This window comes from Cebus imitator, unplaced genomic scaffold (genome assembly GCF_001604975.1).
Source record: "Cebus imitator isolate Cc_AM_T3 unplaced genomic scaffold, Cebus_imitator-1.0 Scaffold67, whole genome shotgun sequence".
NCBI lineage: Eukaryota > Metazoa > Chordata > Mammalia > Primates > Cebidae > Cebus > Cebus imitator.
Window position 1 is genome coordinate 2,004,259 of NW_016107382.1, and position 14,098 is coordinate 2,018,356.

At 36.9% G+C, this 14,098-nt stretch overlaps 1 protein-coding gene across 8 annotated transcripts in view; it reads right to left on the reverse strand.

Moving 5' to 3' along the window:
• The window catches only part of CBLB (Cbl proto-oncogene B), a 211,001-nt gene that overhangs the window by 95,579 nt on the left and 101,324 nt on the right, over positions 1–14,098 (reverse strand). For all 8 annotated transcript variants that reach the window (XM_017530609.2, XM_017530608.2, XM_037739282.1 and 5 more), the window contains one exon: positions 4,202–4,358. In XM_017530609.2, coding sequence (XP_017386098.1) covers positions 4,202–4,358 — 157 coding nt within the window. The remainder of the gene's footprint in view (positions 1–4,201; positions 4,359–14,098) is intronic.

A 14,098-nucleotide genomic window follows, 5' to 3' on the forward strand; every position in this document is an offset into this window, starting at 1 on the left:
CTTTATGAGGTGTCTCTTTGGATATACAGGGGTCAGGGAGCTGCTTGAGGAGACGGTCTCTTCTTTATAGGAGCTCAAATGGTGAGCTGTGAGCTCTGTTGTTTATTCAGAGCTGCTGGGCAGGTACGTTTAGGTCTGCTGCAGCAGAACTCATAAACTGCTTCTTGTTCCCAGGTGCTCTGTTCCAGGGATTTAGGGCTTTATTTATGAGTTTCCATTATGCTGCTGCCTTCTTTTTTTTTTCCTTCAGACCTGCCCTGCCCAGCAAGGAGGCAGCCTAGTCACTGTCAGCCTGTAGAGGCTTTGCTGAGCTGCTGTGGGCTCCGCCTAGCTGCCAAGTGAACTTCCTTGCAGTCCTGTTTATATGGGTGTAGTAAGAACTGCTTTGGCGATGGTGGCCCGCCTCTATTGAGGCGGAGTCTCTCTGCTGTGGCGGGTTGCCTTGGCAACGGCGGGCTGCCTCGGCCACGGCGGGCTGCCTCGGCAATGGCAAGCATTGGCCGACTACTTCCGTTCTGGCGGGCTGCCTCAGTAATGGCGGACGCCCCTCCCCCACAGAGCTGGACCATCCCGGATTCAGCTGCGCTTGCTGTGAAACTCTCAATCCAGAGTTTCTGATTGCTGTTCTTTTGTGGGGGTGGGACCAGCCGAGCCTGATCGCCTGGCTCCCTGCCTCAGAGCCTTTTTTAAGTTGGTGTTCCAGTCGCCTGTTGAAGAGGCGCCGGGGTCTGTTTGTTTTCCCCTTCGGCCACTCACTGCGCTGGCTTAAACAGCGGCACTGAGATTTGTGGCGCCCTTTTTTTTTTATTATTTGCCCTGGAATCTGCTGTCCTGGTTCCCTGCTCAGTCCCATTTTTAAACAGACGAATCGGCGACTTCCTGTGGCTCCAATCGCCAGCCAAAAGGGTACCCGGACCGGTGTATTTTGTATGGAGAACCGCTGCTCTGGGGCGCTGACAAAGCAGCCGCGCGGGGCAAAGCAGTGGCGCTGGCCGAAACAGCCGCACTGGTGACCTGTGGAGTTCCTCCGCCTGGGAATTTCCTAGTCTGTGGGCAATAAAAATGCGGCGTCCACTCACCCTCTGCGCTTTCGCTGGGAGCTGCAATCCTGAGCTGTTCCTAAATGGCCATCTTGAATCGAGCCCCTAATTACTTTTAAATTACTATAGAAATTAATGAAGTGAATAAAGGAGACAAGTCCCTCTGTTCTCCCAAATGCTACTATTTTCAAGAAGAGCTAGTTTCTCACTTACAGCTTAAGTTGGAAGAGGGTCCTTGGCTGGTCTGCCTAGACACTATCTATAATTCTTTGCTACAACTGAGGACTTTCCTCTTCTTTTATTTTCCACACTATTCCATTGATGCTATATATTCCATAGTCACTAGAACATTCTACTAAAACACTCCTTCCTTTTCCGGCTACCCCCAAATTTAGTGCCCCATTTCTTCGTGACCCCATTTTTTCTAATAGTGGGGATATAGAGGAAAAAGGAAACAGTAGCTCCAGGGGTAAGGAAGAGAGAAGCAAAATCCCTCTTATCCCTTTCCAGGACATTAGCATGTGCTGATTCTAGCATCTCTAAGTGACTTTAAGAGAAAGCAGAAGGATAAAGAAAAGGAAAGAAGGAAAAAGAGGAAATGAGGAAGGTGACCACACTAAGATGCCTCCAGTGACACCCAAGCATTTTGTTCAGGTTCTGCCTGCATATGAGAATGGGAGCCAAGAAGAAGAAAACATTTTTCCTTCTTTCATTCCCTTTGCAATTCTCAACTTCATCTCCTGGCCCCCGCTGACTCCTTCTTCAAACCCTTCTGCTAGTTTCTCTAATTCAGACCCTAAATTTTAAAAGTGTACCTTGCTCACTTTCAACATTCTGCTAAACACTGAACTTCCAATAATTTAAAGTCCGAAGAAGTCATTGCTAATTAATTACTAATATCATGGCTATAGCAGAATATATGTTCCTGAAGTCATATAGTATTAACAAAACATATTTTCATATAGAATATATAAATGTAAGGATTTAATAAATATAATACATTTAAGCAAATAATCACTCAAATTTTAAAGCTGTATAAAAATAAAAGATCAGTAAAAGTTAACATCTACTTCTCTATACACAGAACCAATTTTATACTTTAAGGCACATGTATGATTATATTCAAAGCATTTGATGAGTATAGAAATAAAAAGAATGGTGGCTCTCAGAAATACACAGGGGCTAACAAGAGTTCTTCAGCTGCTTCTGTAATCAAGTTTTAAAAGATTAGGCATTCCCTGGCCCAGGTAAGAGTTTCATTTTACTATCAAGAACTTTTCACAGTAGCTTGGCTTAAAAATAGCCCTTTCCTTTCCCATCCCAGTGAAAGTACATAAGATATATATTCCTTAGAGTATTAAGGTTGACTTGTGCTGTTTTAAAGTAAAATAGCTTATAAGAAAATATGTCCACATATTAAATAGCAGTTTAGGTAAGTGTTTAACCAACATTAAGTTGCCCTCACACTTTAAATATATAACTCCAAGGAATTCTAGCATTTAATACCCACATTAAAAAATCATCCAGGCTCACCACAAAAATATACTCACTTCCTAGAATGAGCAGTTAGGTTTAATGTAGGAAGATTACTTTTACTCTCTTCCTTGACAAGGTGAAGAAGCAAAGCTCTTACTATTTAGAATGTCTTTGTATCATGTTAAATGAATAAGATATACTGTAAAATTATCAAAACCTTTAAAGGAGAGGCTCCATTAAAAATTACCATATAGCAACGTTTTTTTCTAAAATATATCTTAAAATCTTCAAAAAATAAAAACTGTCAAACTATTTATATATATATACACATACACACACACCCAGGGATAATCATGAAACTTGCGAATTTAAAATAAGCAAAAGCCCACTTTCATCAGTGATTTCTCTAGTTGCTTACCCTATATACAAGGTAGAATTATGATTTTGAAATTGTAATAAAGTGAAATATATCCTATATGTATTGTTGACAGAAGTTAATCTCTCTTCTATTAATGGGATTCTTCATAAATTAAAGAGTAATCCTGTGCAATGTGGTTTTAATTACATAAACCAGTCATCCAAACCTTGCTAGTTAGTGCCAAGCAGAATTATAAATCAGAGAAGTAAAATTCATGTAACTTGAAAAACATGAAACCAACATTATACTCTAATATTTGTTGAAAGCACGTTTAAAAGAGAATAAATGTTACTTCAGATTAAAATAAAAAATTGTATCAGAATATAAGCCTAGTCTGATCAATTTACTTCATTTATCATATAATTTATGTTACTAAATCATAAAAATGTTAAGCAGAAAATTTTTATTTTGTGACAACTTGAACTGAATCCCATAGATGATACACACTTTAGTGGCAGAGTCAAACTCAAAACACAAATTTCAAGCCTTCCATTTTTAAGGTAATTGCATTAAGACATGCAAAGAAGAAAATGATAGCATCCATATAATACTACCTTCTTCTGATTTGCTATGTGAAAACACTTATGGAAGATTAATTTAAAAGAAAAAACAATAAACAGAACAAAAATGTTCATCTTAAAGTTGTTTAGAGAAAATGCGGGAAAAAATATAAATTTTTCAAAAGACAATTTCATTAATACTGACATACTAGTTTGAATGAATATGACATAGGAACTGATGAAGAATAGTTATTGACATTGAAAAATGTTCATTACACATGGTTGAATGAGCAAAGCAATTTATAAAATAGGTATAGCATACAGTTCTGTCCTATACAGAGCAATCTGATATTTCAAAGTTTACTATTTCCCTTTTCATCTAATAAACACAGGGAAAGATTTTAGATCTATCTGGCAAATGCCAACATGCAGCTGTTGCATTCTATCAGTCATTGTGCTAAAAGATCAACAAAACAAAGTGAGAAACTAAGAGTTTAAAATAACACTCATTTGGATGGATCCTCTCAAAGCTGACAAGCAACCACCAGGCTTACAGCATCTGATAGTCCAAACTTAAGCCAATGGCTCACTGTAAACTAACAGCAATGACCAAACATACCAATAAAACTACAGACTAATAGTAATGACGCTATTTTCCATATATTTGTTTATACAGAAAGAGAGAGTCAGAGAGAAAAAACAGGGAGAGAGAGGGAGGGAGGGAAACAAATGAACAGAATGGATAGACTAAGCAAGTACAAACTTACCTGAAACAGCCTGGTAAAAATATCAAATTCAAAAACTGAAATGTAATCATTGCAAGTTAAATCAATTGTTGATTTTAGAGCCATTGCTTCCAAGCCAGAGCTAATTTGGTGGACTTCATGAAGGCACTGTCTGAATACTTTCCATGGTACAATAGTTCTGTGCAAGGTGGAAAAAAAGGAAAATAATTGAATCAAGGTGTTATTTAAGAAATACCTCCCTTTGAAGCAGCACAATTCAATAATAGATTTAATATAACTGTATTTGTACTAACAGACAAATATTTGAGAATACTGTTCCTATTTCAAAACAAATGTAGTGGGTTCTGTTTAACTCAATTAATTTGCATTTGCTAAGACTATGACAAACTTTTAAATTAATTTTCTTTTGAATAGTCCTTGGCTATCAAGATAGCTATAGAAAGATATTTGAAAATAAAATGTATTAGGTCAATGTCTTATGTGTCATGACCTCTTCATGTGTGTATACAAGGTTATTTAATAATGAATCAAGATTTAATTCTCATTTTCTATTTTCTTAAAACAATTGTAAGATGATGGATCCATATAATAGAAATCCATTATTCACTGCACACATGAGTAATATGTATCGACCATTTCAAGAGGTTAAGGTAGAAAGCCATCAAGAAGACATTTCTGCCACAATTCTGATGTTTTCTGCAGAGATGAAAGACATATGTTATCTAATTTTTCATATTAATACAAAAGAAAAACAATTTTTTAAACCAACCACAATGGTTGTATCATGGGAGTTTATTCAACATTTATTCATTCATTTTGACTAAATATCATTCAACAAAATTTTAACATGTAATGCAGTTACATGATTCAAAAAACTTAGAAGAGCACAGGATGGTATCTAGGAAAATGTCTCTCAACCTATCCCCTATCTGATCAGTTTCCAACTCACCTACCCTCTTTCCCACCATGAAAATTAGTGACACCAGGATGCATTTCTTAGTTAACCTTCCCGCTTCAGAATAATGCCTATTTCCTATTTGGCATAAAAAAGAAATCATTCAGTTTTAAAAATTTAAACTACAATTTTCACAACAGAATAGCATAAAAGCCATCCCTCTTATAAGATAGCATCCTCTTATAAGATAGCAAATATTTAAATCTTAGGTTTCTCTCTACCAGTGTCTCCGAAATATAAGTCTCAGGTAGAATAAATTAAATTCTACCTGGCCCCATTCTGTATCAATCCTCTCAATAAGATATCACCATAAAGATACACCTTTGATATTCATTCAATAATTTTCTAGAGCAGTGGTTGTCAAACTTCAGCATGCATCCAAATTATCTGAAGGGCTTTTTAACATAGCCTGATCTTCAACTCACGATATTATGATTCAGTAGCACTGGGGTGGGGCCTGGGAATTGACAGCTATAAAATTGAGAGCCTACTACTATATCTACTAATTGCTAAAACAAGGCATTGTTGGGGAAATACAGCTATAGAAATAAAGATACCATCTCTTTCTTTGAAAAACACACTTTAGGGATAGAAGTAAAACCTGTAACACTGAAGAATCTAGAGTAGGGTATATAAGGACATGCTAGTTGGGTGATGGATATACAACAAGAGCTGGAGGAATTCCAGAGAATTCCTCTGTGGAAAGTGGCATAAATCAATGGTGAGACAGGTTGACAACACTATGCTGTATTTACAAGAGAGTTTAGGTTTGAGGTACCATTAAAAGAAGAAAAATATGAGGCTGAATACCTCAAAAAGTTTTTCGCTATGTATGAAAAAAACAGGAAACCACAGAGAACTGAGGAGAGATACCACATCAGATGCCATTTAGAAGAAACACACGTCAGGCTCTGATTAAGGTTAACAAAATGCTGCTGTTTTAAAAGAACAAGGAACACTTTTAAGAATATTAGGAAGCTATTAGTTTACAATGAAGTATAAATGTGCAATTATGTATAGCTTCATTATAATTACCATAAAACTAATGTCTAAGAGTAAGTTTTTCTTTTCCAAATTAGTTTCAAATACTCAACACACAAAAGGGACATTGATCAAGATACTCAGAGTAAAAAAAATATGATCAGAGAACCACTGACTTAAGAACAGTATAGATTTTATTTTTTGTATGAAGAAGTTAAAGCATTTCATTTTGTATATAAAGTATACAACATAAAGTGGATAAACTGTCAATATTTGTGTAAAATTTATAAAAAGTTTTTTTAAAAGGCCACATAGACACCTTCCATATCTGTTACTATAAAAATTATTCTAATCTAGCATTTACAGTGAATTCAATTCACAGGTCTTTAGAGTACTCAGTGATTTCCCAGAGCAAATTATACAAGATGTATGAACTTAAAACATTTTAGTTTAATGTACCCCTTCATAACAACAATTTACAAAAGGACAAGCTACATTTCCACAGTACTTGTGTAAATGAATCTCTGTCAGATTACTTGTGATAAACCTCGAATCCAAACAATCATTCACTGGAATTTTGATGAGTAGTAGTAATAGGGATTAGGAAGCCAGGGCATTATTTAGTTAACTTTTCATATACAAACATTTGTACAACAGATACCCGTTCTTTGATTACCTCAGCAAAACACCCATTATGCGTAAGAGGTGGGGTTGGGGAGCAGAGTTAAGGGGAAAGGGATTTCATGAATGAAGAACAGAAATGAAGTGCAACAACAAGGTCTTTAAAAACAAACAAACAGATTAGATTGTTCTGAACTGTTGCAGTAAGGCTCTAAACCTTCTTAAGACTAAGTGGCTACCACATTCTTTTCTGAGGTGTATGAATATGGGAAGAAGGGAACCCAGCGAGCATGAATTTTCACACCTTTATTTAAACTTCAGCAATGACAGTGGTGGTTTCTACTACCTCTTCCTTTAGAGATGAAGCAAGTGTGAGAAAATATTAATAGCAAACTGTTTTACAAATGTAGAAATTTCAGTATGCTGGCAGAGACCTGGGAAAAAGAAAAGGGAAGACAGAAAGAGACAGAGAGAGGGAGAGGCATAAAAGGACCAACTAAACTCCAACCCTTTGACTAATCCAAAAATATTTCAATATGTTCTATCTGTCCCTTACAATTATAAACCACTTAAGTTGCAAGCTCAAATGCTTTTAAAATAAAATGAACAAGTATAATCAACTGTCAATCTACAAAGAATAGACTACAAGACCAATGGGTAGCCATGCACCTGTAATAATAATATAATTTCGGGATCTTTTTATTTCAAATAAGAATAAGAACTGCTATTTATTGATGGTTTACTACCACTTATCTACCATACAGAAATCTATTGATGACACTTTGCTCAAGTGATAGTTGTGTTCATATAATGTCATAAGAGATAAGACTATGATAAATAAGACTATATTACTGTTATTAGATAATGAGTTCTAGTCTGTCTACCAAAAAGCAATAGTAATCCTCTTTAACAGTCTTGAAAAATAGTATCCTTTCAAAGAAAATGGGATTAATGAGATGCAGAGAAATGAATCTGGAAAGGTGTCAGCTGGTCAGTAACTGACAAATCACTTAATCTTCCAGGCTTGTTTTCTCCTGTGTAAATGTAGAGAAGTGTATTAGATATTCTAATTTGAAAACCCTGCGATTTTAAGAAAAAAGAGGAATGGAAACAGAAAGTGTGAGGAAATTGATTTTTTTTTTTAAAAAAAAGATAAAACATTTTCATGAAACCACTAGTTCATAAAAGGCTAAAGGGTTTTAATTTCAACTGACAGGAAAAAAAAAAAATTTCCATACAACAAAGTGTGAATGTCAATAGAGGCCAGGGTGTTTCTAAACAGGAACTTCTGTATACTCCCGGTATGGATGAGAATTTACGTAACACTTTTAGAAGGCAATTTGGAAACAAATTTCAAAAGCCTATACATTATGATTAAGAACGTCTACTTCTAGGGATTTCACCTAAGGAAATTATGTCCAAAAAATATAGGCAAAGGCTGATCCACAAGTCTTTCAAATGCAGTGTTGTTTATAAAAGGAAAAAAAAAATATGTTCACTAGTAACAATTTTGTGCAAAAAAAAAAATATATGTATTGTCATGGAAAAGTGTCCACGGGACATTATTAAACATAAATAGTATTTTTAAAATTTTGTCCTTTATGATCCAACGTTAAACTATAATGTCTGGAGGTATCACAAATTTAACTGGATTGTGGAGGGGATTATAAGTGATTTTAAAAATATATTTTCTGAACTTGTTCATGGTTTTTAACTCTTTTTATATGCCTAATATGCTCTAAAAAATACTGAAACTTTAAAATACATATAATCACAGAAGACTCAATGAAAAACACAAAGAAGTGCCTGCTTATAACACAGCTTTCTATGTAGAAAACAAAAAACTTTACAGATTAAACTATAGGAAATAAAAAAATTGAACACAGTTGCTGAACACAAGATTGATATAAAATCAGTTGTATTTCTTATATTGGGTATCTATAATTAGAAAATGAAACTTTAAACATTTGATTTTTATAATGCTATCTAAAAATCCCAAATAAATAGAAATAAAGCTAACAATTAATGAGCAAGGCAACAATATAAACACATACACACACATACACACACACAGACACACAGATATAAAAAAACATAAATAAAGTTATATAACACTTTAATGGTAGATTCATATTATAAAGATGTCAGTTCTTCCCAAATAGGTCTAAAAGTTTAACAAATAAACAATCCCAGGAGGTGTTTTTATGTAGTAGATATGAAAACTAGTTCTGAACTTTATGGGGAAATGCAAGAGCCAAGAACAAAGGAAATCTTCACTAAGAACATTAACAAGTATATACTCTTTATCTTAATTAAGACAATGTGCCATTGGTAAAAGGATCAACAAATAGATGGAACAAAACTAAAATTTTGAAAACAAATGTACCCATATATAAACACTGGATCATATAGTTGGATATTTGTTCCCCCCAAACCTCATGTTGAAATGTAATCCTCAATTTTGGAGGTGGAGCCCGGTGGGAGGTGATTGGATCATGGGGGTTATTTCTCATGAATGGTTTAGTACCATCTCCTGGGTGCTGTCCTCATGATAGTGAATGAGTTCTTACAAGATCTGGTTGTTTAAAGTGCATGGTACCTCCTCTTGCTCTCTCTTGCTCCTGTTCTCGCCACATGTGACATGCAGGCTCTGATTCACCCTCTGCCATAAGCAAAACTCCCTGAGGCCTGCCTGTAAGCCAAGCAGATGCCAGCACCATGCCTGTACAGCCTGCATAACCATGAGCCCAATACACCTCTTTTCTCTATAAATTATAATTGATGTTATACAACCAGTTTCTGTGTCAGGTTGTTCTAGCAGTACTATAAAGAAATACCTGAGACTGGGTAATTTATAAATAAATAATTGAATGAATAGGTAAACTGTGGTACAGCCATACAATGAAGCAGAGAGAACGACAAAAGTACTGCTACATGCAAGTGCAGAGCTGAATTTCTATAAAAGAGAGGAAGAAGCCAGTTTTTCCAAAAGAGTATAATTTGTATGATTTGAACTATGTATGATTTTACAATGCTATGAAGGCAGGCGGTGATTAAGTGGGACTTTCTGATGGGCTGAGAGAGGCTATCTTCCAAGATGCAGGTAGTAAATTACTACTACCTTATCTGGGTAGAATTTACATGGATACGTTTACTTCATAAAAATTTCTCAATCTACATGTATAATTTGTGTACTTTTCCCCATATATCTTAAACTTAATTTATATACTTAAATTTTTTAAAATATCACACTAAAAAGTCTAAGACTACAAAACAGGTATGTGGGAATAAACAAAGTAACTACCATAATACAAACAAGGAAATCAACATGTTTGTTTATTGCTAGTTTGTTTTGTGCTGTGGTGACAGTGGTGGTAGTTGTTTAAAATCCATTGTAGCTCAGACATGTATACTGTCATCCTCATTTTAAACAAAAAGAAAGTATGTTCTATATATAGTAGTCCAACTCTATTTTCAATTTTATGTAAATTTTTTCAGAAAATTCGCCTTGATCAACTAAGATCTGTTCAATATCAGTATCTTTATATAGAGGGCAAGCTTCGTTCAGAAAATAATAGGATATTTGTAATATATTCGATATGTTTTGATTTTATTATGGACAGAAAATATTAGTACTGTGATTCCTAAGTATGTTGAGATTTTGTATACAGTTATTCCTTAAATCCAATCTTCTTTTATAATGACTCCATTTTTTAAGAATATGAAGATTGATTCTTATATTGATTCTTATCAGGCCATTATTACTCTTGCTGTTCTATCAGTAAAGGAAATGCAATTCTTTTCCAGCAACCCACAGAAACAGCATATCAAAACTACTCCAGTCACATAGTCACCATGCACCAAGTCATCTTTGATAGGACGGTAACCATAGTTACCAAGGATACTCATAGTTAGATCAAATGACTCTTCTTCATACATGAACATTCCTGATACTGATAAAGACATAGACGCTGGGTATATATGATAAACAATTTTTGTTTGTCAAAAAGTTCATAACACTTTGTCTATAGTGTAGATAAGCAATACCGTCACTTATTGTTTGTGTGTTGCTTTTCCAGCCAGAAACCTCTGTGATCGGTGGCACCTTCACTAGAGTTTTTCTCAGGCCTGCTGGGCTCATTCCACCAACTCAACCTGGCAGGCTGCACTCACCTTGAACTACCGGCACAGATCCCACATCTGCCAAGAGTGAGTCAGACATGGAACAGCAGGTGGTGCATAAGCAAGTGAGTACAGAGTCCAACCACTGTGCACAGCCAAGCACACTGGCTACTATAGCAGGGTGGGCCACTCCAGGCACCAGCACAGGCTCCAGCTCTGGGCAAGCCAGTGGCTGGATCTGATGTACAGCAAGTAGCTTCCACTGTGGGCACCTATGTCTCGAAGATGGAAATGTGGTGGCACCCAGAAGCTTGGAGACTCCAGAAACTGCAGAGCCCCAAATGGGGTGTCACAGCTCTGGCTTGGGGAGCCCGTAGTTGTGAGCTCCCTGATGGATCACAGCTTTTCTCTCCTTTTCATTGCCCACAATGTGGGGAGGGGTGGGGCACATTTTAGTCCTGTTTGTGTTACTGTTCTTTCAGTCCTGTCATTTGGCTTGCCCCAAGTTATTGTCCCATGTCCAGGAAGAATGAGGTAGGTACACAAACAACTGGAGGGTGAGAAGGCAGAAAGGAGCTATACTAAGCAGAAGAATAGCACTCAGGAGACCCAGAGTGTGTACCTCATTTCTGCAGGCAGATCATCTCAATAAGTCAACTGGTAGTCTGATGTCTGTGTGAGTCTGGCTAGGTCTGGGGTTTTTTAAGGGCTCAGAAGGGAGGAAATACATGCTGATTGGTCCATGGGCAGGGCCAGAAGAAGCAACATAAGTTTTCAGTCCCACTGTGAACTCCACCAGGAACTGGCAGCCTGGCCCCCAGGCAGTAGGTTGTTCCTGGCTTGAAGGTGGGGCTTCACTGGGGACCCACCCCTTTCCAGCCATGAGCCTGTCTGCCTCCTGCTGCCACCAATCATGTCATCCACAAGTGCCCAGGCTGTTTCTGTGGAGGGTCACCTGCAGGCCCCCACAGAGCTGCCCTCAGCCCAAACTCCAGTGCTTGCTGGCACCCAAAGTCTGGAAAACAGTGAGATGGCAGGGGCTGGCATGTGAGCACCACCCCAAGTGTGTGCACACTCAGCTAGGTAACAACAGGGCCTGGGTTCGGCCACAATTTTGCTCCCTCCCAGAGCAGGAGCTGGGAGCAGGGAGAGGCCAGATAGCAGGAGGAGGCACTTCCAAGCCTGCTGGGGTAGGCCACTGAATCAAGGAGCCAGTTTAACTTTCAAGTCTATTATTTAAGAAATATATTTTCTGGCCAGGTGAGGTGGCTCACACCTATAATCCCAGCACTTTGGGAGGCTGAAGCAGGTGGTTCATGAGGCCAAGAGATCAAGACAACCCTGGCCAACGTGGTGAAACCCCATCTCTACTAAAAATACAAAAATTAGCTGGGCCTGGTGGTGCATGCCTGCAGCTGCAGTTCCAGCTACTCGCGAGGCTGAGGCAGGAGAATTTCCTGAACCCAGGAGGTGGAGGTTGCAGTGAGCTGAGATCATACCACTGCACTCCAGCCTGGTGACAGTGCAAGACTCTGTCCAAAAACAAAGCAAAACAAAACAAAAACAAAATAAACAAATAACAAAAACATATCCTAACACTATAGCTGTCCTATATTGTGACTCCTCTAACAAATCACAAAGAAAATTGAAAACCTTGTGGAAAGGATTCACCATTCTAATGCCATTAAGAACATTCATGATTCAAGGGAGGAGGTCAAAATATCAACATTAACAGCAGTTTGGAAACAGTGAATTTCAGGCCTCATGGATGACTTTGAGGACTTCCACACTTCAGTGGAAGAAGTAACTGTAAATGTAGAAATTACTAGAGAATTAGAAGTAGAAGTAGAGACTAAAGATGTGGCTAAATTGACAACAAATTCATAATATTTTAAGAGATGAAAAGTTGCTTCTTATAGAAGAGAAAAAAAGTGCTTTCTTAAGGTGTAATTTACTCCTGGTGAAGATGCTTTGAACATTGTTGATATTACAATAAAGGATTTAGCACATTACATACACTTAGTTGATAAAGCTTTAGCAGGGGTTGAGAGGACTGGCTCCAATTTTGAATGAAGCTCTACTGTGAGTAAAATACTATCAAACAGCACCGCATGTTACAGATAAATATTTCATGAAAGGAACAATCAATTGATGTAGCAAACTTCACTGCTGCCTAATTTTAAGAAATCACCACAGCTGCCTTAACTTTCAGCAACCACCACCGCGATCAGTCGGTAGCCATGAACATCAAGGCAAAACTCTCAAGCAGCTGAAAGATTACATCTCACTGAAGGCTCATCTGATTGTTAGCATTTTTTAGCAATTTAGTTTTTAGTTACGGCACACACATTTTTTAGACATAATGCTATTGCACCCTAACAGCCTACAATATAGTGTAAATAAAACTTCTATATTCACTAGGAAGCCAAAAATAATCTATGTGACTTGCTTTATTGCAATATGCACTTCATTGTGATACATACTTTGTTGCGGTAGTCTCAAACTAACCCACATATCTCTGAGGTATATCTATACTAGTAAATTAACTTACCATTTGTGACATTATGTAATTTTCTAATGGTACAGAACTGATTTTAAGTATTTATCTTCTTTTTATACCTTGTCTTTCCCAAACTGAATACTTCTTATGGTAGAAAATTATAATTGGCGCCTTAGCTGATTTTGTATCTTGTTACAATGATGAACAAAACACTGTGCTGAGCCACTTTAGAAATACAAAGATGAATAAATAAGCCTGATTTAATGGAGCATAGAGTCTAGGGGGAAGTATGACAACTAGACAAATAATTGTAATAAAACCATGAAAATAGTAAATGCAGAAGATAAGCCAGAGCTTAGGGAAGTTTAAGAAGAGATCTAGTAATAACACTAATGGGAAAAATCATGAGCAAGATTATTTTTGAGGCATTAGTAAGAATTTTTTATGCCAGAGATTGTAAAAATCTTCAAGTAAAAGGAGCAGTAAGAGCAAAGACATAGAAACCTATAACTGCTGATGTGTCAGGAAAGAGCCAAATAAGCCAACTTGACTCAAGAACAGAACAGAAGTAAAGGAAGAGAGAGCTTAAATGGTAGGAAAGTTGCATCCTATACTCATACATTCAACCAACAACTCCTGAATGTCTACAATGTATACAGTACCTAAAGGACTCATTCAACAGCCGTTTAGAGAACAGCTTAGAGATTCTATTGAAAATGAAGCTAGCATATGTGAAAGC